This window comes from Naegleria fowleri, assembly GCF_008403515.1.
Source record: "Naegleria fowleri strain ATCC 30894 chromosome Unknown tig37, whole genome shotgun sequence".
NCBI lineage: Eukaryota > Heterolobosea > Eutetramitea > Acrasida > Naegleriidae > Naegleria > Naegleria fowleri.
In genome coordinates, this window is record NW_025407969.1 from 380,290 (window position 1) to 405,210 (window position 24,921).

General features: G+C 35.5%; 14 protein-coding genes across 14 annotated transcripts in view; 7 read left to right on the forward strand and 7 right to left on the reverse strand.

Moving 5' to 3' along the window:
* FDP41_004475 (uncharacterized protein) overlaps positions 1–1,983 on the forward strand; it is a gene marked incomplete at both ends in the record, with an annotated part of 2,120 nt that extends 137 nt beyond the window's left edge. The window contains 2 exons of the mRNA XM_044707893.1: positions 1–755; positions 806–1,983. The exon at positions 1–755 is cut by the window's left edge and continues 137 nt beyond it. Coding sequence (XP_044561289.1) covers positions 1–755; positions 806–1,983 — 1,933 coding nt within the window. The remainder of the gene's footprint in view (positions 756–805) is intronic.
* A 59-nt stretch (positions 1,984–2,042) lies between these two features.
* FDP41_004476 (uncharacterized protein) lies at positions 2,043–3,647 on the reverse strand (the record flags this gene model as incomplete). The annotated part of the gene is made up of 2 exons (XM_044707894.1): positions 2,043–2,390; positions 2,454–3,647. 2 exons carry the CDS (start codon positions 3,645–3,647, stop codon positions 2,043–2,045), a joined length of 1,542 nt encoding a protein of 513 aa, XP_044561290.1.
* Positions 3,648–3,716: 69 nt separating this feature from the next.
* FDP41_004477 (uncharacterized protein) lies at positions 3,717–4,856 on the reverse strand (the record flags this gene model as incomplete). Its single annotated transcript, XM_044707895.1, has 2 exons — positions 3,717–4,660; positions 4,748–4,856. The coding sequence occupies 2 exons, from the start codon at positions 4,854–4,856 to the stop codon at positions 3,717–3,719; spliced, it is 1,053 nt and encodes a 350-aa protein (XP_044561291.1).
* Positions 4,857–6,987: 2,131 nt separating this feature from the next.
* FDP41_004478 (uncharacterized protein) lies at positions 6,988–9,033 on the forward strand (the record flags this gene model as incomplete). The annotated part of the gene is made up of 1 exon (XM_044707896.1): positions 6,988–9,033. The coding sequence occupies one exon, from the start codon at positions 6,988–6,990 to the stop codon at positions 9,031–9,033; it is 2,046 nt and encodes a 681-aa protein (XP_044561292.1).
* Positions 9,034–9,213: 180 nt separating this feature from the next.
* Positions 9,214–9,681, forward strand: FDP41_004479 (uncharacterized protein; the record flags this gene model as incomplete). Its single annotated transcript, XM_044707897.1, has 1 exon — positions 9,214–9,681. The coding sequence occupies one exon, from the start codon at positions 9,214–9,216 to the stop codon at positions 9,679–9,681; it is 468 nt and encodes a 155-aa protein (XP_044561293.1).
* Positions 9,682–9,875: 194 nt separating this feature from the next.
* On the reverse strand, positions 9,876–10,903 carry FDP41_004480 (uncharacterized protein; the record flags this gene model as incomplete). Its single annotated transcript, XM_044707899.1, has 2 exons — positions 9,876–10,344; positions 10,428–10,903. 2 exons carry the CDS (start codon positions 10,901–10,903, stop codon positions 9,876–9,878), a joined length of 945 nt encoding a protein of 314 aa, XP_044561294.1.
* A 754-nt stretch (positions 10,904–11,657) lies between these two features.
* Positions 11,658–12,774, forward strand: FDP41_004481 (uncharacterized protein; the record flags this gene model as incomplete). Its single annotated transcript, XM_044707900.1, has 2 exons — positions 11,658–11,843; positions 11,995–12,774. The coding sequence occupies 2 exons, from the start codon at positions 11,658–11,660 to the stop codon at positions 12,772–12,774; spliced, it is 966 nt and encodes a 321-aa protein (XP_044561295.1).
* A 62-nt stretch (positions 12,775–12,836) lies between these two features.
* Positions 12,837–13,364, forward strand: FDP41_004482 (uncharacterized protein; the record flags this gene model as incomplete). The annotated part of the gene is made up of 1 exon (XM_044707901.1): positions 12,837–13,364. One exon carries the CDS (start codon positions 12,837–12,839, stop codon positions 13,362–13,364), a length of 528 nt encoding a protein of 175 aa, XP_044561296.1.
* A 13-nt stretch (positions 13,365–13,377) lies between these two features.
* Positions 13,378–14,189, reverse strand: FDP41_004483 (uncharacterized protein; the record flags this gene model as incomplete). The annotated part of the gene is made up of 2 exons (XM_044707902.1): positions 13,378–13,564; positions 13,609–14,189. The coding sequence occupies 2 exons, from the start codon at positions 14,187–14,189 to the stop codon at positions 13,378–13,380; spliced, it is 768 nt and encodes a 255-aa protein (XP_044561297.1).
* Positions 14,190–14,242: 53 nt separating this feature from the next.
* FDP41_004484 (uncharacterized protein) lies at positions 14,243–17,839 on the reverse strand (the record flags this gene model as incomplete). Its single annotated transcript, XM_044707903.1, has 1 exon — positions 14,243–17,839. One exon carries the CDS (start codon positions 17,837–17,839, stop codon positions 14,243–14,245), a length of 3,597 nt encoding a protein of 1,198 aa, XP_044561298.1.
* A 142-nt stretch (positions 17,840–17,981) lies between these two features.
* FDP41_004485 (uncharacterized protein) lies at positions 17,982–19,371 on the forward strand (the record flags this gene model as incomplete). The annotated part of the gene is made up of 3 exons (XM_044707904.1): positions 17,982–18,185; positions 18,242–18,431; positions 18,497–19,371. The coding sequence occupies 3 exons, from the start codon at positions 17,982–17,984 to the stop codon at positions 19,369–19,371; spliced, it is 1,269 nt and encodes a 422-aa protein (XP_044561299.1).
* A 63-nt stretch (positions 19,372–19,434) lies between these two features.
* FDP41_004486 (uncharacterized protein) lies at positions 19,435–20,304 on the reverse strand (the record flags this gene model as incomplete). Its single annotated transcript, XM_044707905.1, has 1 exon — positions 19,435–20,304. The coding sequence occupies one exon, from the start codon at positions 20,302–20,304 to the stop codon at positions 19,435–19,437; it is 870 nt and encodes a 289-aa protein (XP_044561300.1).
* Positions 20,305–20,613: 309 nt separating this feature from the next.
* Positions 20,614–23,682, forward strand: FDP41_004487 (uncharacterized protein; the record flags this gene model as incomplete). The annotated part of the gene is made up of 1 exon (XM_044707906.1): positions 20,614–23,682. The coding sequence occupies one exon, from the start codon at positions 20,614–20,616 to the stop codon at positions 23,680–23,682; it is 3,069 nt and encodes a 1,022-aa protein (XP_044561301.1).
* Positions 23,683–23,714: 32 nt separating this feature from the next.
* Positions 23,715–24,909, reverse strand: FDP41_004488 (uncharacterized protein; the record flags this gene model as incomplete). The annotated part of the gene is made up of 2 exons (XM_044707907.1): positions 23,715–24,321; positions 24,485–24,909. The coding sequence occupies 2 exons, from the start codon at positions 24,907–24,909 to the stop codon at positions 23,715–23,717; spliced, it is 1,032 nt and encodes a 343-aa protein (XP_044561302.1).
* Between the last annotated feature and the right edge of the window lie 12 nt (positions 24,910–24,921).

Genomic DNA, 24,921 nt, shown 5'->3' on the forward strand with positions numbered 1-24,921 from the left:
AGAGTCATCCACTTCGCTCATCAAAGGAGCAACATTAGATATTCCATTACTTTCTGATGACGATGATGTAAAAGACGAAAATCCTCAAGAGAAATTTGAGCAAGCAAGGAAGATGGCCCACACAAAACTCTCGGCCTCCCCCTCTTTAGATATCAAGCCAAATTTACCGAGTGCAAAATTAAGTGTTTCTTCAACAGAGGTAAAGAAAAGAACATTGCCAAGTGGTATTACTGCTAAACCTACAAAATCATCATCCCAAACTAATGACATTGATGACAGTTCTGAGAAAACTGACACTTCAAAAAAACGAACAAGAAAGAAAGAAGAGTCCAAGAAGAAACCTATCAAGTTTAAATCAATTGCTGGTTTAGATGAAAGTGATAAGTCAGATAGTGAGAAAGACCAAAAAAAAGCTGACAAAAAGAAACCAACCACAAGAAAAAAGACTACAACAAGGAAAAAGAAATATTCTTCAGATCCATCCAATACAGATGATGAAGATAAAATGATAGACGATGCTAGCGATGCTGACGAAAATGGTAATCTAGCAGGTTTTGTGGTGAGTAACAAGACAACAATTAAGGACAAGCGGAATCTTAAAGACGGGCCAGTAACTTCCAAAGAGAACGTTCTTGTTGGTTGTGTGATTGCAATCAGTGGTATTCAAAATCCAGAAAGAGCTACTATAAGAGAGAAGGCACTTGAAATGGGAGCCAGTTATAGACCAAATGTTACCTCAGACACTACACACTTAGGTGAGTTATTGTTTGACAATTTTTTGGTAATGAATCGACAATATCTAAAGTTGCTGCGTTTGTTTCTGATAAGGGTCGTGAAGCACAAAAGCAAGGGTCAAAAATTGTCACCAAAGAGTGGGTTTATGACTGTTACTCGAAATTAAGGCGAATGAACGAAAAAAAGTACTCATTGAAAAAAGATGATTCGCTAAGTGATGATGAAGAGGCAGAAGCGTCACTAGGATCTGACATTGACTTTGAATTAAGTGAAGACAGTTCTGAAAAAGATATGGAAGCAGAAGATGGTGAATACGTCCCAAAACGAAAAAAGAAAAAAGTGTCTCGAAAACCAGAACAAAAGCCAGAAAAGAAAAACGAAAGCAAACCTAAGAATGACAAAAAACCAGAAAAGGTGGTTCATGATTCTTCGAAAGATAACTCTCAAACTGATGTATCGTCTAAGAATGTTACAACATCTGCCAGTGCTGCCTTGCCAAATGACAAGCCACCAACGACATCATCACCATCGATAACGAACGAGAAAAGTGAGGCACCACCAACACAAGCAACAACAGCAACTTCTCTCTCGCCACCAACTACGACGTTGGTCAACAAGTGTGACCTATCTTCATCAGAAGAACAAGAACTTTTGAGATTTAAAAAGTTCTTTGATGACTCTCCAAACATGAAAAAATCCTTTGCTGATTTTATAAGAGAAGACATTTTTGGAGCAGCAATTTCATGTACCAGAGAAGGTGATATTATGGCCTTTTTTGAGCAATGGTCACTAAACACACCTAGCCCTAAATTTTTGAGAAGTATCGCAAAGTTGGCAATGGACGACGATGAAACAAACAAGGAAGAACTGATCAACAGCATCGATCATTTGAAAAACAAAATGCTGCAGTACATTAACTTGAACTTGTCAAACAAACCCATAGTTGCCGATGTGGATCTTGAAGGACCTCAAGCTGCATTGCCTTCATTCTTTGAGGGATGTATTGTTTATTTTGATCCAGCAGTTAAGAATCAAAGAGAATTGAGGAGGTACATCATTGCTTATGGTGGAGAAATTGCAGATGATTTTTCTGAAAGAAGGGATGACATCACTCATGTTATTGTAAATCCTGACTATGATGGAAATATCTTGTACAATGACAAGCGAATTGTCGATTGGAAATGGGTGCAACACTCTCACAGAAGGCAAAGAAAGTTGAACGAAGAGGCTTATGCTGTTGGTGATTAATAAAACGAAATGATGTATATTCACATGTTTGAAGAACTTCGAACACTTGATCTTTATTCTTACTCGAGGCCTTCTCGTTCGAATAACAGCCTTTGGCCTTTGATTGATTCATCAAAAACTCCATTATCGAACACTAAGACACCATTCACAAAGGTCTTTTCAACCTTGGATTTGAATTCGACTCCTTCGAAAGGACTCCAACCACACTTGTACAAAATATTTGATTTGTCAACGGTCCAAGGCTTATTTAAATTCACCAATACTAAATCCGCTTTGTAATTCTCTCGAATATAACCTCTTTTTTCAATCTGAAATACAATTGCTGGATTGTGACACATTTTCTCGACAATTTTCTCCAAGCTAATTTTTCCTTGATGATAAAATTGTAACATGGCAACTAGCGAATGCTGAATATTTCATGAATGAACAAAAAATCAAAAGTGTTGAGTAAATTGATTAAACTCACTCACCTGTACTAAAGGACCTCCAGACGCTGCCTTAAAATAACTGCTGGTCTTTTCTTCAATGGTGTGAGGAGCATGGTCAGTGGCGATGACATCCAATCTGTCATCGAGTAATGCCTTCCATAAACCTTCTCTGTCAGCTTCAGTTTTAACGGCTGGATTCCATTTGATAAATGCGCCTTTCGTTTCATAATCTTTGTCACTAAACCACAAGTGATGAATACACACCTCGGATGTAATTCTCTTTTCTTTTAGAGGTGTCTTATTGTCAAATAGATGTGTTTCTCTCTCAGTAGAAATATGGAAAATATGCAATCGAGTGTTATGCTTTTTAGCCAAATTCACTGCAAATGAAGAAGACAAGAAACATGCGTCACCACTTCGAATTTCTGGATGACATCGAATTGGTACATCTTCTCCATATTTCTCTCTATAAATTTTAGAATTTTCACGAATCGTTTTTTCATCTTCACAGTGTGCAGCAATAAGTACTTTTGTTTTCGAGAAAATTTCATCTAAAACCTTTGGATCATCCACTAACATATTTCCTGTTGAACTTCCTAAAAACAACTTAATTCCTGCCACATTTCTTCCATTTGTTTTCAATATTTCTTGCAAGTTGGTTAATGTACCTCCCAACATGAAGGAAAAATTTGCAAGAGAAGTGTTTCGTGCAATGTTAAATTTCTGTTCAAGTAACTCTTGAGTTGTGGTTTGTGGGTTTGTATTTGGTTGTTCAATAAAAGAGGTCACTCCTCCAGCTACTGCAGCCTTGGATTCTGAATAAATAGTGGCTTTGTGTGTTAGTCCTGGTTCTCGGAAATGCACTTGGTCATCAATGACACCTGGCAGCAAGTATAATCCAGTGGCATCAATAATTCTTGTCGAAGAGTCTTGTTGAAATTTAGTTAAATTCATCTTCTTTTTATATATTTTCTTAATATTTTCTCCTTCAATGAGAACATGTCCTAAAAATTGTTGATTCTCATTCACAATGGTTGCATTATAAATTAATGTCCTCGTGATGGGTGTATCAATTTTTTCTCTTGTTCTTTCCAACTTGAAGTACACTCTCAATAACATGGCTATTACCAAAATAAATAATGGAATTTTGAGAATGGATTTGAGAGGACTTGTTCTCCTCCTCCTACTTCCTTCTCCGTTGGTGGTGGTGGAAGTCGTGGAAGTGGTTTGCGGCATTTTTTTTCTCTAAAATTTTTTCAGGTCCATGCCTCTCACTAGTACTACGACTACTATCAAATGTCTTTATCACTTTACATGATGAGAGAATAAGAATTGCTCCAACTCTTTTTCACTTTGTTCATGGTTCATGTTCACATCAAACCATTCTGGGAGATTGTGATGGAGGAGTGGATTGATGATCATCTTGTTCGTTTCAGCAAATTGATGGTCACAATGAGAGGTCTCACCATCTCTTGTTGGGTACCTACAACAATGGAGGGAGTCTTCTCCTCCTTTGTGCTTCAACAAGCCCTTAATGAAAGTAGAAACCTTGTCCAATAATTTTTCTTTGTTCTTTTGTTGAATTTCCTCAATATCATCATTTGAATTGACACACAAAAATGGTTTTCCTGATTTGATGATATTGGAAAGTTGTCGAGTTCTATATAGCTCATGAAATGGCCAAACAAGTTCATTAAACCACAATATAAATTCTTTTGAAACGTTTGATACATCTCTTTTAGCATCTCTCTGTGATCGCCTTTTAAGACACAAATCTTTGGTGGCATTTAAATAAATATTAATATCAAATAAATTACAAATTAAATTAAAATCACAGCATGATAAAAATCCTTCGACGAAAATGACATAAACCTTCACATTTGAAATGATCAAGGTTTGAGAGGTCGCAAATTTTTCATTCCAACACGTATAGCCAAATTCCATAAATTTTCTTTTCATTTGTTGAAGGTCTTGATGTGAGGTCAGAATGATATCTCTTGCAGTTTTAATGACATGCTCAAATTGAACAAAATTAATGCTCTGCTCACACTCAAAATTTGGCCACTCTCGATAAGAGTCCATGGATGTTCTTGATAAATCAGTTTGTTGATGGTTGGATGGTTGTTGTAATTTCTCGTGAATATGATGATCATCATCGGAAAGTTCAACCTTCTTTTTAAATATCGGAATGTTGCGATTCAAGAAACAATCTTGGCCAATAGGTTCAATAGGCGAATTAAATCTTTGACCTAATAATGATGAGGATGAGGATGATGATGAGGATATTCATGAATTTTCCAGCTGATCTTCTTGATGTAAGTAACAATACAACTTACATAATTCTTCTGCAAGCGTAGATTTTCCACTGCAAGTGGCTCCATTGATATTGACGATCATCACCACAGCGCCAGAAGAAGAAGGATCAAGCGAGGAAGGAGGAAGCATTTTTATAGCAAACTTGATGATCAAAAGAGAAAATCCATCATATACTAGGTTTACCTACAACTCGAGCAACATCCCATTCTTTCATCCTTCGTTCAAGAGAAGATGTACTTGTAATAAAGAGACACTCCCAAATCACTTCCGTAAGACTCTTGCAACAAAAGGTTCTTCTAATTGACAGGACTGAAACAAAATATCCATTTAAGGGAATTTCCAAAACAGCACTCACATCAAAAGCCCACCTCAATGCTCTTTTTGATGGGTATCAAAAGAGAAATGGATTTTATGGAGCTGCCCTCCTAAAACCATCACATCATCATTAAACATCAAAAGGACCACCAAACCTCTTTAAAAAGACCATGTATTTCCAGATGGTCAGTCAAAAAAACAAGTTAATCAACTCTTGTGTGTATAATAACATTCCAATGAACGTATATTGAAAAGCACAAACTTGAATCGCCATGCAAATGAATTTAAATCCTTTGTTTGCAGACAACAACTTTCTCTATTCATGCAAGGAAATGCTGATCCCTTTGCATGGGTCATTCATCATCAAACAATACAATTCCTTACCATTCTGGTCTTAGATCCTTTTCAACAAATTCTTTCTCTTCTGTCGAAGAGGACATTATCTCCCTCAACATCATGATGAGTAAGAAGAAGAACCGAAGTCTTGGAAAGAAGCTCTCTCACTTCGCAATCGTGGAAATCTTCCTTTAGATGAAAGGTTCTCAATTCCTCTAATAAGGAGAAGGACACAAACCCTAATGTCTATTTGGTGCAAGTTGCAAGAAGAAGTTGGGCCTTTGATGGATTCACAGTCACACTCGAAGGTTAGACGTGAATACCGCAAGCTTGCAATATGCTGACCCAAGTGAAAAACATTCAAGAGATTAAGAAATGGATGCAAAATCTCTTGATTGAAAAAAGACGAGAAAGATTTCGACAAGTTACTTGAGAAGGTTAATTTCCTAAAGACAGATATGGGAGAATAACACAAAGGTCTTTCCTAAAACTTTTTAGGGAGGTTGGATTCGGTTTCAATTGGTGTCGTGAGCAAAATGAGAGAATATAATGTTTGGCAACCTTTCAGAAGTAGAGGATTTTCTCAAGAAAAAACTCTGGTTTTTAGGTCATGAAAGGTTATGGAGCAATATATACGAAAGAGATGTTGCTGCAACAAGAGGACTGAACGATCTCAATCCTCTAGAGTGTCCATCGGTTGTTGAAGATGATTCAAATAACCTCATTACTAATTGATAAGACTTGATATAATGTTTAAATACTGTCTATCTCATGCAATCCTAATCCGTCAATTCCTGAGGACATCCACAGTTTATTATGGGTACAACAGAAAGTGAGGGATTTGATTTGTTAACGTACGTTGAAGAACTTTTCCCTACTTTTTTGGATATGATGGTTTGCCCACTGTAAAGAAGATAGAAGTATTGTGGAGGGGATATAAGGCTTTGATCTCTCCAATTCATCAAATGGACTCCCAAAATTCGATCCTTGACATTGTAGAAGAGTTTGACGATAACCTCTTGTTGAAGTGGTGTCGATATTTCAGAATCGATTTCCAATTAAGAAACGTTCTATCTTTTCGCAAGGACTGTGAAAGGACTCTCCTAGATTTTCTAATAGGTGTTTTGAGCTTTAAGGTTTACGATTGGGACTTTTGGAAAGCCTCTCTCTCTTGTAAGAGCCTTTCTTTGGGTTTTTTTTCAACGACTCATAAGGTTAAGGAGATGGACCTCCCTATTTGGAGGAAAGAAGAGGTTTGTCATTTGAAGGAGAAAGAGAAACACATCTGAGATCAATTGCACGCAAATTATTTCTTCAAATACGTTCAAGAATAGGACATGTTTGTCATGCAATCAATTTGTCAATTCTTCTTAATCGCAGCAATCCTTGAACCCTATTCAAATAGACCGTCCGCAAGAGAGGTCAGCCCGATCCTGATGAAAAACACGAAGGCTAAACAACAAAAAAATTCACGACTCTCTCTTTTGGCATCAAAGACCTGTTGTAGACTCCTTCTCTCTCTTGCTCGGGTTTATCATCAGGAAATTCTTTAACATCAAATCTACCAAATTTTGGATCATTGAATTTTGATAGCGATTCATTTGTAAACATGGGACTTTTAAAAGCAGGAACTCCTCTCAAATGGACCGATGCTCTATCATTGATTGATTATGTAAAGGAGCACGGAATTAAACAATTTATCATTATTTACAACAAGGTGAAAGATAGAACAGACAAGGAATTGAAATGGGGTGATGAAATTGAATATCTCTTATTGGAAAAGGATACCGAGAACAAGAGAATTTTCCTTTCTCTACACGCCAAGCAAGTCTTGGATGTACTCATGAAAGAAGAAGATGACTACAATCATCAATTAATACCAAATGCTCCTTTAGCAAGTTGGAAACCGGAATATGGAAGATTTATGCTTGAAGGAACACCTTTCTTTCCTTACGAAGGATGTATCTCATGCTATTTGAAATGTGAGGAATCAATGAAAAGAAGAAGAATGATTGCTCAATCCACTGTTCCTAAAATTTTGGAAAACATCAAATCTCCAAGAGTTACAAACTCGGTGATTACCATGTCTTTGTATCCTCTATTGGGAGCAACAAAGAAAATTTTGCTGAACGACATTAGTACAAGCCCATATTCCCATATTGGAGATATTTTACCATTGTCACAAAACGAAGAAAATGAGTTGTTGACATTCAACGGCCCAATTTCGAGATCTCCATACATACCTGATATTATTACCAATGAGCATCCAAGATTTGGAACTCTCACCAGAAATATTAGACTGAGAAGAGGAAAAAACGTAAACATTCTCGTTCCATTATTTATTGACGAACACACTGACGTTAATGTTGGTAAAAGAATTCATCATTTAGACGAAAACTCGACCTATTATCCAAACATTGATGAATTAATCAAACAAAAAAAAGAACAAATGATGATCTCGTCTTCTGCCACTAGATTGGTTACAGATTTTGAACATTTCATCCACATGGACGCAATGGCTTTTGGAATGGGCTGCTGTTGCATGCAAAGCACATTGTTGGCTCGTGACATTCACGAAGCAAGAAACCTTTACGACCAGTTGGCTGTTTTGTGTCCAATAATGTTAGCTCTCACAGCTGCAACACCTTTAGCACGTGGTCTTTTGGCGGAAACAGATGTCCGATGGAATATTGTAAGTGCAAGCGTCGATGATAGAAGGGATGATGAAACCAAGCACATCACAAAGAGCAGATATGATTCTATCAGCTTGTATATTGGAGAAAATACGCAAGCAAAACAATTTAGTGATCTTAATGTTGAAATTGATGAAAAATCCTACAAAACTCTACGTGAAAGCAATATTGATGAACAGCTGGCAAGACATATTGCTCATTACTTTATTCGTGACCCTCTTGTTATATTCACAGATTGCAAACAAATTGATGACAACAGTGAAAGTGTTCACTTTGAAAATCTGCAATCAACAAACTGGCAAACTGTTAGATTTAAGCCTCCACCAGGTCCAAACTCCTCCATTGGTTGGAGAGTTGAATTTAGAGTGATGGAAGTTCAACTCACAGATTTTGAAAATGCTGCATTCACTGTTTTCATTGTTTTATTGACAAGAGCAATTTTATCCTTTAAACTTAACATGTTAATGCCTTTATCAGAAGTTGATCTCAACATGAAAAAGGCTCATCTTAGAGATGCTGTGCTTAATCAAAAGTTCAAGTTCAGAGTCTGTTTAGATTCTGATCCCAATATTAGCATGAGTGAGAGTGATCTGAAGAAATGCACTAGAGAGTTGAGCATTGATGAAATTATGAACGGAGTGAATGAAGAGGATAAGAAATTTATTGGACTCATTCCTCTAGTAAGAAAATATCTTGATCAAATGCATTGCGAAGTCAAAGACAGAATTTATCTTGAAAGATATCTGAGCTTGGTGAGTTTGAGAGCGAGTGGAAAACTTCAAACCAATGCTGCATTCATTAGAGAATTTGTTAGATCTCACCCCCAATATAAGAAAGATAGTGTAGTTAGAGAAGAAATTGTCTATGATCTAATTGAGACCATTGAAAAGATTGGATCAATGGAATATACACCAGAAAAGCTGTTGGGAGGACTTCATCTTGATGATGCCAAACAGATTTAAAGTTTCCTATCTATTGTGTCATTCTTCATTGAAAATAAATTGAAAATATTGCTGTCGCTTTTCACATTAATATCAAGTTGATAGATAGTGTTATTCAACTTAATTGTTTCATATATAATTGTGTAATCAACTTGGTCTAACAGAGATCTTCCAAATTCAAAAAAAAAACCGTTTTTAAAAATGGGAAAACGAAAGACTCGAAAACCTCCACCAAAGAAAGTCCAACCCAAGTTGCCCACATCGTTCGATTGTCCTTTCTGCAATCATGAAGGAACAGTCGAATGCGTGATTGATAGAAAACAAAGCACCGGAAAGTTAACCTGTAGAATTTGCGGAGCACAATATCAAACAAATATCACTTACATCATGTCTGCCATTGATGTATATAGCGAGTGGATTGATGAATGTGAGAAGGTAAACTCAGCAAATTATAACGAAGAAGAGGAAGAGGATACATTGAATCAACCAACACAAGAACAAGTAAATTATCATCAACAACAACAACCACATCACCGATTGAGCCATCACCAACAACAACAGCATGAAGAGGATGAAGAGGATGAAGATGATGGAAGCGGAGGACCAACACAAGGTTTACATCACCAATATCACTCTGGAATGTATCATCGAGGGGTTGGCGGATATTAAACGTATGTGTTTTGATTTTGTTCTTGTAAAGTAATACAATTAATTCTTGTCCAATAAATCATCTTCCCGTGTTGTTTTCGTGTCCTGATTTTCCTCTTATCAGCACGACCATCGGCAACACCTTCCAAGACCGAATAAACTGAATCACACCAAGAAACAATTATATGAGCAAACTCTGTATATTAATAATTTAATTATTGCATCTTCTTTTCTTCGGCTTCAACCTTCTTGTCACCAGTGCTTCTTCTGCCTTTTTTGGAGTAAGCTGAAGCATAGAATTTGATGAACAAAACCAAGTATGAGAGGTACAATGTAAATGTTGAGGAGAGAGCAATACGAGATGATTGGCTGTCCAATTCACAGTGTTGGCTGTTCATTGAAACTCCTAAGATAACAAAGCAAACTACGAATTGCACAATTTGAATAATTGTGACAAGCTTCTTCCACCAACAATCAATTCCTCTGTATTGTTGCAAATAGTAGTAGTACATGATGATGTGAACAAATGCGTTGAAGCAGAAGCCAAACACTGCTGGGTCCCATTCAGAAATCAACATGAGATACATGTGGAGAGGAACAGTAGCGTGATGCCATACATGGAGGAATTGGAGAGGTTTATCCTTGAGACACAAGAGGAATGTATCGATAAATTCCCACCATTTGCTATTGTCACGCCAAAGTAACAAATTCATGAAAAATTTCAATCACAAGATGACACATTAAATCTCATCATCAATAATACATACCTAACCATGAATACCCAAATCCAAAATGCAGTACCGTATCTATTATTCCAAAAAGTGCCGTTACTGTTACAAATTCCAATGAGGAATGATTGTCCAGGTGTTTCATTTGCTAGATATGAAGTAAAGGCGACTTGCAAAAATCCGTACATCATACCAGCAAACATAATCAAAGAACCCAAGCTCAATATCACGTTATGAGCGAATCCAAATGCATACAAAAGAGGATTAGTCTTGAAATCTAAAGGTCTTCCTTTAAAGATTTTCTTTAAAGCAAATGTAATCACAAGATAGAGTGCAATAGGAACAAAAGTGGTTGGAAAGAATTGATTCATACGGAATGGATCATCCCTTTCAAAGGTAAAATTCAAAATATAGTTTCTAGCCTTGTTAAGCATTGGAATTTGCTCGTATGGCAATGGAAGAGGCTCATTCACAAATTTGTGGATGAGGTCATGAACAAGGGAGCTAGTAGCCATGATGATAGTACTGTGGTGTGCAGGGTTTTGTTGGTGTATTCAACAATGAGGGCTATCAATGAAAGCGGTTATGATTGGAGTAAACTCTCAAGGATGATGATGATCACACAATTTACAACAACAATATCGTACAGGAAGTGCGAATCGGTGTTGTTCACGGCGTGGAGACAGAGAATGTGAGCCTCGAGTTTTTTTGTGCGAATTTTGTTGAAGACCAAGCCGCCTGAATCTTTTTGAATCTTTCTCTCACGATTGGAAGGAGCAATGGAAAATTTAAAGCTGAGGGTGATTGACAAAAAGCAGCCCCGATGAGATTTTAAACCAAGTAGTCTGGCAAGTCAGATCTTTGTATTAATACAAATGAAAGGAATCAATGGTGAACCATGTTTTGAATTTAGAAGAAGAAGATCAGAGTTGTTTTTGTTAGAAGAAAGAAGGAACAATCATTGTATCTTGAGATGTCTATCTTTTTGATTCCTTATCACCGGTGCATATTTGCTTGAAAAGGCAACCCAGAATTGTTGTTGGAAGAGACCAATCCTTCAGAGAATAGAAAACGAAAAGACAGAGATCGATATAGAGTTAGTTAGCTTGGGTCCAAGTCAGCAAGCAATCAAGAAATAAAGCAACGGTGCACCCTCTGCTCTATTGAAACCCACACAACACCTAAACAGTGGCATATTCATACGCAGTAAGTAAGAAACTGGTGTTACCCAAAACAACGTTTTGCTCTTTCTCAATTCGTTTAAAAAAAATGTTTCGTCAATTCTCTTTGCGTCCTATCGGAATGATGTTGGCTCATCAACAACAGGCTCACAAGGCCATTCATTCTCGGAGCCTTGTTGTTCTTTCTTTTTCTAGTAATCAAACCCACCAACAAGAGAGAAAATTTTCTTCAATTTATTCTTTGAATTTGGCTGGACATAACAAATGGTCAAAGGTTTGTACTCTGGAACCAAGAGAAACCGGTAGCGAGTTCTAGCAATGTTGATGATCCTATTTTTGACAATTTGTTAAAATTATTTCGGGACTTTCACACAAAATTATTCTATCTTTTTATTTGACATTATTCTCACTCACCACGTCCATAGATTAAACATCAAAAAGCAATTACAGATGTGCAGAAAATGAAAATTTATACCAAATTATCTAGAGAAATTAAAACATGTGTTCAACTTGGTGGAGCTGGTGCTGACAATTTGAGACTTCGTCTTTGTTTAGAAAAGGCAAGAAAAAACAATGTTCCTAAACACATAGTGGATGGAGCTATTAAATCAGGACTCAATGAAAAAGATGCTCATATGGAATATAACAGTTATGAAGGATATGGAGCTGGTGGTGTTGCATTTCTTGTTGAGGCTTTGACAGAAAATAAGAATAGAACTGCACAACAAGTGCGAACATTATTTTCACATCATAAAGGACAATTAGGAACTTCTGTTCAGTGGTGTTTTGAGAAGAAGGGAGTTGTAAATTTTACAATTCCGATTGCACATTCAAAGATGGATAGTCTATATGATAGCTTGTTTGAAAAAGTATCAGATATTGAAGGTGTGGAAGATTTAAAATTGGAGCCAACTGAAAATGAAATGGAAAAACAATTTATTGAGGTATCTCTTTTTTGTCCACATGAACAAGTACACAATGTGAAGGCAAGTTTGGAGAGCGCGAAGACCACCATCGAAAAGGCTTTAAATATTACCATTACCAATATTACATGTGAAATAGGTCAGGTACCAACGACCTTTATTGAAGTGACAGACGCAGAGGTTGCTGAAAACTTGCAACAATTAATTGACCAATTGGATGATCATGATGATGTTCAAAACGTTTATCATAATGCTAAATTTGCACTTCCAGATGAGGAATAAATATCATATTCCGAAAGGAACTGAGGAGTGTCAACAAGCATGGGAACTTGAACCTCAAAAAAATGTCTGCAAGTTCATTTCAATCATCTATGCCAAGTACAATTATTGATGGCATGATTTATCTGGGATCGTTTGCTCACGCTAGAAACAAATCCTGTTTTGAGCAGTTGAACATTGGATGTGTTGTGAATTGTGCAAGAGAACTCAACAACCATTTTGAGAATCAAGTCATTTCAGAACAAATAGGACCTGTGAGATATTATCACTTAGAACTAAATGACGATACGCTCTTCGATATATTTTCTCACTTTGATCTAGCGTTTGAATTTGTCAACAAGTTCTTGGAATCTCAACAAGAAACAAAAGCATCGGTTTTATTTCATTGCGCAAGCGGATGCTCTCGTTCGGCTTCCATAACAATTGCCTTTCTCATGAAGAAAAATCATTGGGACTTTAAAACAGCATACCAGTATGTCAAGGAAAAGAGAAGCAAAATACAACCCAACGAAGGATTTGTGGAGTGTGAAAACAAACCATTTCCAAATCTCGATCATCCAAGTATTGACATTTCACAATATCACAAGTTGTAATATAAATGAATATTTAGAACCAGAATCCTTTTGATTTCTCTGTCAACTTTTGAGCATTCGCTCCAAATGACTTGGCTGCTGAACTTAGTTCATTTGTTTTTTCCTTAATTTCTCTTAATTTCTCTTCACGTTCATTCAATTTTCTTAAATTTTCTTGCATTTGTTGTTTTGTTTCTTCCAATCTTTGATTTAATTCAGATCTACAAGAACATTTTAACATTAATTGTTGATGAAATTATCTTACCTTTTCATGGATGCACTATCTGAACCTAACATTCTTTGTTCATTGAACATTGTATTATCATTCTGTGGTCCAAGTAAAAGCTCTCTCTTATCAACAACATTTCTTGGTTGCTGTTGTGCTTGCTTTGCACTTGTGATATTCGTGCTACTACTACTACTACTACTACTACCACTATTAATAGTGTCTGATTGCCATGTCGTTGACATTTTCTGAGAGGGTGGTAAAGGAAGTGGTTTCGCAAGTTCACTTGAAAGGAAGGTTGAAATGATTGTTTTTTCATGATCGAGTGGTGGTTGAGATGCACTACTACTTGTTGTTGTTGCTGAGGAGATTACTGTTGGTGGAGCAACAATGATATTTTTCACAATATTTAAATCCTCTCTTTGTAATTGAGAACATATTTTCCAAAATAGGTCATTCAAATCCTTTTCATTGGGTGTTGATTTTGTAAAGCTCTTGAAAAAGCTCACAATAGTCTCTCCAACTGCTGCTAATTTGGATGGTTTGTAATCAATGGTATAGAGAATAGGTTCAAGAATGTCCTTACTCTTATGATATTTGGGATCAAATAAAGTACCCATATAAATATGATCATTGTTGAAGAGAAAAATATCTTTTCCAAAGTCAAATGTTTTTAAATGGAATGCATTTCATGAGAAATGAATGACTTGTTGATTGTTTCATACAAGTGTTGAATTCGATGTGAATAGACACATTCAAATGACTTGTGTGAAAGAGATGGTCTCAATGTAAATATCATCCAATTAAATTGTTGATCCACAATGATGAGTGATTGATTTTCCAAATTTCCAACAAATTCAATGGCACTTGATTGAATCATGTTGGAATGAGTATATTTTCGACCTTCTTTGAGTGAAAACTTTTTCAATCGGATCATTGGTGCCTCTAAAATATATTCTTCAATACCTTTCTGTCGAACTACAATAATGTATTTGGATCGAGATAATACATGAGGTTGTCCAAGTGGAGGAATTCCAGATTGTGATAAAAATCCAACAATTTCTGGTTGAATGGTTGATTTCTTTCCTGGTGTTTGCATTTCTGTAAAGGACATGTTGTTAAATATTTCAATATGATCAATGTATTGACACAAGTAATCCATATCACACATGTTCATAGACCTTTGAAGTTCTGTTTCCATTTCCTTATCATGAATATTGTGAGAAAGTAATTTCATGTTCATATTTGTAATGTATTGATTGAGAAGAGAATCCACAGGTGCTGCACTTGATCCAATACACTCAAATTTCACAGATTCACCACCACCACCAATACATTCACCACTTGCTGTATTTCTCACATAAATTCTATATTCACTACCAGAAGCAGCAATTGCAATTTGATCACTTTGTACAATCTTGTAATTGTTATCAATATCAAATTCAAAAGAGACACCATTCACAGAAAATGCATAACTTGCAATTTGATCAATCTTTGAAATGGTATAAAATTTGATATCTAGAATATCCAAAGTAAATTGAAAAGAGAGTGCCATTGCTTTCTTTGTTTGAAATAGAACCACCAATGGATAATTAGAATCAATAGGAAATGTAATGTAATTATTTTTGGCTGTTCCGAACACATTCGTTAGAGAATTACTATAAATGGTATAACAGAGAGGACTCGTGTTGGATGAGGAATTCAATAGACAATTTGCTGCATATTCATTACGGAGACGAGGTGGTAGAAATCTTCCATCAATCATACAATTCATCGAATATTCATTGTAAATATCATTCACTGTATAAATATCCATAATTCTTCCCATTGCAGGACTCGAATGATGATCGTAAAGACACATTGGAGAGAGCATATCGGCAAGATCTTTCCATCTCTGAGAGAGAATGTATTTGTTACATTTTGCAAAATGTTTGGTGATGTAATCTAAATCATATAAATGAATTAAACAGAGTCTTCCTGATGCATAACCAATCAGAGCATAAATACAGTTATGATAGAAAGAACATTCCAAAGAAGTAATAGTCCATTCATCTTTTGACTGATTACTACTACTACTACTACTCGAAGAAGACATTTTGGGTAAAATATTTCGAATAAATGGTGAATCATGAGAAGAGGGTTTGAGATCACTTGGAGTGAGTTCAAAAATAACACTTCCAAAATGATGATCATTTCCATGTTCAATAATATCAGAATCTGATCGATCACTATCATGAATAGAAACTATCTTAATATTTCCATTGTCATAGACGAGTAATAATTGATTAATAATTTGAATGGGATACATTTTCACAACATTTCCAGAACAATTGAGACTTTTAAAGTTATGACGAGCTATTTGTGAAATGATACCCTGAAAAGTATTTGGACCAAACTCTGAAGATGATCGAGTGAGAGAGGAATTAGTCGCTCTTGGAGGTGTGTTTGTTGGACCATTGGCAATGTTGTGACTGAAAATTGTAGCTGAAGGTACATGCAGAAAATCTAAATGACCATCACAAGTGTATAGTGCAATCACACGATCATTCCATTTGCATAATAGTTTGTAATTGGATTGATTTCCAATAGTGTAAATATATCTCACATCATTAAAGTATGTTTTACATAGGTATAATTCAATGGCACTTCCTAATTCGGTATCTGATAATTTAGCCAAGATGTAATTATCATCGTCAATGTTCACATCAACTCTGTATTGGGAAGGTTTCATTCCTAAAATATTCCATCGAGTGGCTGGTCTCATGTAATATTCAAGAATATTCTTTCGATAGGTTTCATTGTTATAATTATTGAGACATGTGTTATAAATTAAATTAGATAATTCAATGTTAGAGGCCTTCAACATGACAAATTGATCATTCTTAGACTGTAAATCTCTAATGGAATAGAATGGAGTGAGAACTGAATATTTCTCAACGTTAAAAAGTTGTAATTCCTTTTGTTGATAGACCATTCGTTCCAACAAATCTAAAACGAGAACATTTCTATTTGGCCCATAGATGACACTTGCAAAGAGTGAGAGTGTGGATGAATGATCAAATACTGATCTCATAGGTATGATATTGTGAACATCATTTCCTTCACACCAAATATTTCTAATAAATTCGATCGATTTAATTTCGTAATTCATTTTTAAATAATAAATACCAGCATCCACTTGATCTGATTTCAATCCAAAAATAATATATTGATTGAGAGAGGTTAAAAAGGAGGTGGATCCTTTGAGAATATTCATTTCATAATATTTTGAATATTGGAATGTTGGATGATTAATTTCATACAACGTAAATGTTCCATTTCCATATCCTGTAATTAGAATGGTTGGAGTATGCCAATTTAGACAAGTCACCATCACATTCGCTGGGATGGAAATACAATTCAAATTGGTAGATACCAAATTATTACTTGTATTTTGAACATGATAAATATAATAAATAATTGTGTCCCCATTTGAATATCCAACTGCAATGACATGATCATATTGAGGATGAGGTTCAACAAATGTTATTTTTAAATCAGAGATGATGAATGGTTGTTGTTGTTGTTGAATGGGTGTTTGTTGTTGAGCAAGCATTGGATGAAGAAGTGTAAGAGTTGAAATAAATTTAAAATTTGAGGTTGACATGTACTTGACATATGGAATTATCCGATTAGGGTTGGTGAAATCTAATATCGTGAGTAATAAATAAGATTTGTAAAATTTCATAGCCTGTACGTATTGAGTGGGTTGAAAAGTAATTTGTTGAGTGATTTGTTTTTTCACAAAATCATAGCAAATCAAAATAGAGGAATTCAATGTTGAACTCTCTCGATGATTACATAAAATATAGAAATTTGTTTTTGGATAGTCATCATCGTATTGAATACTCTCAATTCTGTATTCCGTTGAAATATGAATGGAATGATGAACATCTCCTCCAACAAATGTTACCTCTCCGAACTCACTTCCCAATACTAAAAGTTGTTGTGAGGAATGATAACATTGGGATGTAATGTTTTCAAAACGAGAGGGAAAGTGTCCGACAAGTTTAAATTCAAACCGATCTTTTTTCAATGATGATGATGGTAGGAGTGGTGTTGGTGTTGAGGAGAGTGATGATGATGGTTGTTGTTGTTGTTGGAAAGAGGAAGACGAGCCTTGTGAGGAGTGCGTTACTGAGTCATGACGTGAAAGGCTCAAAGAAGAAGTAGAGGACGACGACGATGAGGATGGTGACAACATCATCCCTTGAGAACTATTCGGAATCATTTTTTAGAGGTGTGATCGAGAGTTGAGAGTTGAGCTCATCCATCACAAACTCTCCACATTGTGATTGAATAGCTTCCTGTGAAAATGACTCTTTTACTTGTACTTTCACTTTTTAAATATTGGGAACAAGAAGAGAGAAGACATGACAAGTGTTACTTGCATATTCATACTTTGTTTCAATTATCAAAGAGACTCTTATTTGGATTTCCATTTCGGTGCATTAAGAGCCAACCAATCGAAGTCCATCAACAAAAATCCACAAAAAAATTCCTTGATCGAGAAAAAGCCTTCGTGCAGCAGCACCACTCAAACAGCAGCACTCAACTGTTTTAACGAATTTAAAAAGGTGGGTAGTTGGTTTTGAAAATAAATGATCATCTCCGATATTATTAATACTACCAGACAAGCACTATGGGTAACCAACAATCACCTCAAATCAAGAACAGACCTCTCTCATCCAACAAAATTTTAATTATCGGAAAGGGTATTTACAATGTAGAATTACCTGAAATCCATAACAAGCAAATACTTCAGGCACTAAAGGAAGGCCTTCCTAAATTCATTCGATTACAAATTTATTTGAAGGATGCTAGTAAGTGTAATTTACAGAATTACGTTATTGTGATTGAAATTACCATATATTTTTCAATATGACAGATGGTGAATTAATTCCAGCAAATCCTCCAACTGTTCAACACCCACAATTCACATTCCCATTGGCAAATGATAAATCATTCTCATTTAGTGACTATCACTATTTCTTACCTAATTTAGAGTCATTAGTGGGTTTGGCAATCATTGCAAGTTTGGAAGTACCTCTTTCAAAAGAAGCTCAACAATCTTCACTGAATTCTGTATTGAGTTATATTGGAGCAGCATCGGATGTTAATTCCGTTCCTTTAGGAGAGGGTTTTATTGATTTGAGAGCCATCAAACAACGTGACGTTTACAACAGCTTGACTGTTTCTATTGTCAACAACACAAAGGTGGTCGCAAAAATTGATTTGCAAATTGTAAAGCCAGGTCTTAAAATTGATATTTTAGAGTTACAACAATCCATTGTTAATTACGAACAAATTCATAATGTTGAAGTTACTGAGACAAATTTGTTTAATAGAACCTTTGATAGATTTGTTGAAAATACATCAGAAATTCTTGAATGTAGAAAAGCTAAATCCAAAGCTGAAACTGAGGCTCAAATCTGGATTAATAACCACACCGAACACAGAATTCGTGTTGTTTCCATTGATACCACTCATACCAAGTCTGGATCTGGATTTGAATTTTACAGTTGTAATGTTTGGTATAAGTTCACAAGTGAATTCTTAAAGGAAACTCATGAGTTGGAAAGAGAAAAACAAGAACGATTGAAGAAGGAAGCAGAACTTGCTAAACAAAAGCTTCAAAAACAAGAAACTTCTTACAATGCAGAGGTTGACGAAGAGGTTCCACTCACGGATTCTGAAACAGAGGAAGAAAAGCCAACAGAGGAACCACCAGCAACTTCCACAACTCCAACCGACACGAATTAAGCATTTTTTATACATGTTGTAGATAATTAAATTATTTATTGAAAGAACATTGCAAGTGTTCACTCATCTCTTTCTTTCCTTCTTGAACTTGATTGTCTTTACATCGGAATAATCTCCTTTCAGATTTTTCCTTGTAGTTTCCTTGTCTCTTTCGATTGTGTCAATTTGTTCCTTTGAAACTGTCAATTGCAATGCAACTTCAACATCATTGATGGTTTTTTCAATAACTTCCTTCTTTGAGAGAAGCTTTTCTAATTTTCTATAGGCTTCAAGAGTTGCATTATCTGTTGTCGATGTAGAGTAAGCATCAGCTCCTGAATTTGGAGCATAACTTTGGATGGGCATTTCTGCCAATGTTTTTCTCTTAATTCTGTTATGAGTTTGTGTAATTAAATGTGGATCTGTATCAAAATGTTCAACAGGATCAAAATTTTCCAAATCTTCTTCAGACTTTAGGAAAATTTTGTGTTTCACTTTCTTGTCTGTTTTCGATGCCAATTCTAAGAATCCTAAACTCTTTCTCAATTTAGTAATATTGTTATTAATAATTTGCAATTTCATTTTAAGCAGATTTAAATTCTTTTCTGCATTTTGTTGTACATGTATTCTCTGTTCCCTCTTTGTTTTTTTTAAATTATTTAAAGCTTCCTTCTTTTTCTTTAATGTTGGAATCTTTTCAACAATGGTGGTTCCAGTGTCTGTTTTATGAGAATGAGCCATATCAATGTAATATTCTTCATTATTTTTGTTCTTGATTTGTTCATTTAATAATTTCTTTTGCTCCTCTATTTGATGAGCCTTTCGGGATCTCACTTTATAGTCCTTATGTTTTTCGAGAGTACCATAACCCAACTCCCGACGCCATTTGGGCTGCGATCGTTCCTTCTTGGTTTTGCGAGGAATGGCATTTTTGAGAGAGGAAAATTTGGTCATTTTTTTTTAATCAGTCTCTGTCAGAAACCTCTTCAACGTTCTTCATGAACAACCTTTTCAATTTCACCTTTCAAGAATTGTTAGACTATTGCGCACACCACAACATCATTAGAGCGATCAGCTTCAGTCTTCTCTTCCAATTTAAGACATTAAAAGAACAGAATTTTACGAACAACTCCAAGCCTGGAGTGAACAATGAACTGCATCAGGTTTTTCCAGTACTTTTTTTTTTATCAAAACGCTGACCTCTCCAACGAATGGATCTTGAAAGAGGCATTCCAAAAGCTCGCTCATAATTTAATTACAAAAATGGCAGAACGTGCTGAGCTTGAGCAAGAACCACCACCACCACCACCACCACCACCTCCTATCAACCACAACAACAACGATCGAGATGATCCGAAATTCGTATTGGAGGAAAAGGACTTGTTGAACGACATTCATGGTGAGAAAGAGGTGATGATGATCAGATCCAACCACTCTCTCTTCAACCACCATGGTGATCATGAATATTTCTTTAATCAATCTGATGAATTAGCAGATGATATGGTCTTTCATATTTTGCAATTTCTCGAATCGGAATTCATCTTTCGAGTCTGTATGAAAGTCTCCTATCAATGGTATAGAAAATCATTGGAAATTCCTCTTTCATTGGATTTTTCTCATTGGAGTTCATTGAAGAACATTCGAAGAAGACATGATGTCGTCATGCAACAGACTTCGTGTCCTAATGATGGTGATGAAAATCAAGTACCGAAGAATAGTACAAATCACTCCATGGATCAACGCATTCAGTTACTCTCTCATTGTTTTAATTTGAGAAATTTAACAAGTTTAAATTTATCAGATTGTTGTAACAAACTGAATCATGACACTTGGCAAGTATTGTTCTCAAGTGAAGTTGTACAAAATATTTCTTTATTGAATTTGAGTGAAAATGAAATCACTTTCAAGACAGCTCAAGTCATTGCTAAAAATGGTCACAGATTCAAACACTTGACCAATCTAAATCTTTCAAATTGTAACATTGGTTCAAAAGCACTCAAAACAATCATTCAGAGACCATTCGCACAGAATATCAAAATTTTAACGCTCTCTGGTAATCCAAAAGCCAAAAATATTTGTAAACACATTTCTTCCAACAGATTCTTGAAGACACTTTGTGAATTGAATCTTGGTCAAATCCAAATTTACAGTGAAGGTGTGAAACTTTTAGTAGAAAGTGAACATTTGACTCAAATTCAATCTTTAAATCTCCAATGGTGTGACATTCTAAACAATGGCATCACTACCATTGCTTCAAATCCTCGATTCTGTCATTTGACATTTCTGAATTGTGATGGAAATCAAATTGGAGATGAAGGAGTGAAGGCCATTGCCACGAGTGAATATATGAAACATTTAACAACACTTGAATTGGAATCGAATGTGATTGGAAATGAAGGAGTTCAATTCATTGCTTCAAGTCCATTTATGACACATTTAACATTTCTAAATTTAAAAAGTAATTATAGCATTACAGTGAATGGAGTGAAAGCATTGACTCAGAGTGACAAGTTGAGAAATTTAATACGACTCTATATACCTGGAGGTGGAAAAGAAGTGATCATGATTGATTCAAGCATTTCACAATTAAGGAAATTGGATTTATCTCTTTGCTCTTTCTCACCATGTGCCTTTTACAATGCAGGTTACAAGTATTACAATGGAGGAGATGGTATCATTCAAGACTATGCAAAGGCATTTCGATACTTTGAATTATCAGCACTCAAAGAATCTGATAAGGATGCCTACTATTTCTTGGGAATGATGAGTCTACGTGGAAATGTTCCACAAAATACCTTAAAAGGAATTGAATATTTGGAAGAATCATCCAAATTAGGAGATGTTGATGCATTGTTAGAATTGGGTCAACTCTATATTTCTGGTATACTTGTAGAACAAGATTCACAAAAAGCATTTCAATATTTTGAACATGCAGCAAAAAATCATGATCCTGCTGTTCTGATCAAATTAGCCTATTTGTACTATTTGGGATATGGAACTTGTCAGAATTTACAACTCGCTCATGAATATTATGAATTAGCGGCAAAACAAAATGCACCTGTGGCATTACTCTCTTTGGGTTATTTATATTTCAATGGAATGGGTGTGGAGAAAGATGAACGAAAAGCACTTGCATATTATGATTTGGCTGCAAAGCAACATCATGATCTCACTTTGACCAAATTGGGAATGTTGTATTTGAAAGGACAACATGTGCCATGTGGTGGTGGTCATTCTAATATTCATACTAGTCATTCTAATACTAGTAATAGTCAAAGTAGTATTGATCAAAGTAATAGTAATCATATTGGTGGTGGTGGTGGTGGTCAAAGTAATAGTAATCATATTGGTGATTCAAGTCGATGTCATGATGACAACCATGAGGATTCTCTGTATGAAACATCAAATAGTCATCACCATCATTATCACATGGTCTTTCAAGGTATTGACTATTTGGTGAAATGTGCTCAACGTCATTATGTTTGTGCCATGAGAGAATTAGCACAAATATACTTGTTTGGACTCTATGGAATGGAGAGAAATGATCAAAAAGCCATGTATTACATGATGGAGTGTGCAGAAAAGCATGATCAGCAAGTACTCATGATGTTAGGTCTCATGTATTACTGTGGTCATTCAGCATTGAAATATATTGTTGTTGAGAGAAGGAGGAGCAAGATGGATGATAATTCTGGTGGTGGTGAGGAGAGTGTTCTTCTATCACCACCACCACCACCAGTACCACCATCAGTAGTAGTATCAGCATTAGTATCACCATCAATACTACATCAAGACATTCGAAATGAAATCATGCCAAGTACTAGCACCACCACCACCACCACCACCAACAACAACAACAACAACAACAACACTACGTGTAAGAGTACACGAAACTACTCATTTGCTTCCCTTAAACATTGTGTTCACTATTTGAAACTCGCAAATGTCTTGTTGGGAGATGAATATGACACCACTGTTAGTAATACTAATAATAATAGTAATAATAATAGTAATAATAATAATAGTAATAATAATAATAGTTTTGAGATTGATTGGGAACATGTTGAACTCGCATTGAAACATGTACTCCATGATTCACCCTCTCAATGGATTCATTATCATTCAGAATGTACAGCATGCAGACGAGTTGCATTTACTGGAAGATTTCGATACACTTGTAATAAGTGTTTGCAATATGTGCTCTGTGAAAAGTGTTATTTCAGTAATCGATATGAAGTAAGAGATGGTCATTTCAAAGGAATGGATCATTATTTTGTGGAAGAAGAGGCACCCATTCATAGGATGAGCAAGTTCTTGAATTTAAGAGAGTGATGAATGATGACCTTAGAATTCTTACAAAGACTTTAGAGTAGTGATTCCTTTTTTTGATCGAGAGGACATTCATCAAATTCAAATGAAAATGCCATTCCTCCCATTTCCTCAAATCTTTTTTCAAATAATTTTCGATCATATCTCATTTCACATCCATAATCTGGATCATTGACAATAACGACAGATGGTAGAGAAGAAGAATCATTCTTCTCATTCTTCTCAACACTCTTGTTTTCACTACTATTATTGTAATTCTCAAATCCAATCAATGTTACACAATGTTCAGGACTCTTCCATTCAATACAATGTTCCTCATTTAAATAATCCATCCATGTTTCATGTGAATTGTGAAAAGATTCTCTCATCTTTAAGGTACACCATATCACCACAGGTACTTGATGAATGTACATGTATTCAAGAATGGATTGAAAATGGTTCTTCTCGAGAGCATTGTTCTTTGAATTCCATTCCAGAGTTGGGGGGAGGAATCGTTTCACACCCTTGACCACTTTTTTAGGACCATCATTAATAGAACCCTTGTTATTGACATTTCCATTGTAAGGATGGATCGAATAAAGTTTCTTAAGGATGGGAATGAAAAAGTGATCGACAAGTTCAATCAGTGGTTCATCATAGACTCTATATTCACACACACACACATCATCATCATCATCATCAACAAGAACCATTCATTCCAAAAAAAGAACAAGCGAGAACCATACATGTACATGGTCAACAATGACAGTCATTAATTGTCACGAAAACGATTCCTTTTAGTATTAGTATTAGTATTAATACTTACCCCATACCTTCCACAGCACTGAATGGATTTCCCACAAATGCTCTCTTCGGATTTCCACCATACCAAACATCATTCATGGTGGTGGTGGTGATACTCGTAGGATGACTGTCAGTGATGACAACACCACCATCATCTGATCGACTAGTGTTATTATTGGTGATACTCGTAGGATGGTCATTATCTCGACTCTTCAATGATGAGGTTGGTAGTGGTAATTGAAACATGAAGGGTTCCTTTTTCAACATGGTGGCAATTTGTATGGGTGAAACATTTAAACCCAAATATTGAAGAGCTTGTGCAAGAGAAGTAGCTTCACATCCAGTGGGAAGACCAATTTCATATTGATTAATGACAGGAACATTGGAGAGTTTGAAAGAAGAAGGAAGAATTGAAGAAGATGAAGATGAAGGATTCTTGTGTGTCATGATGATGATGGG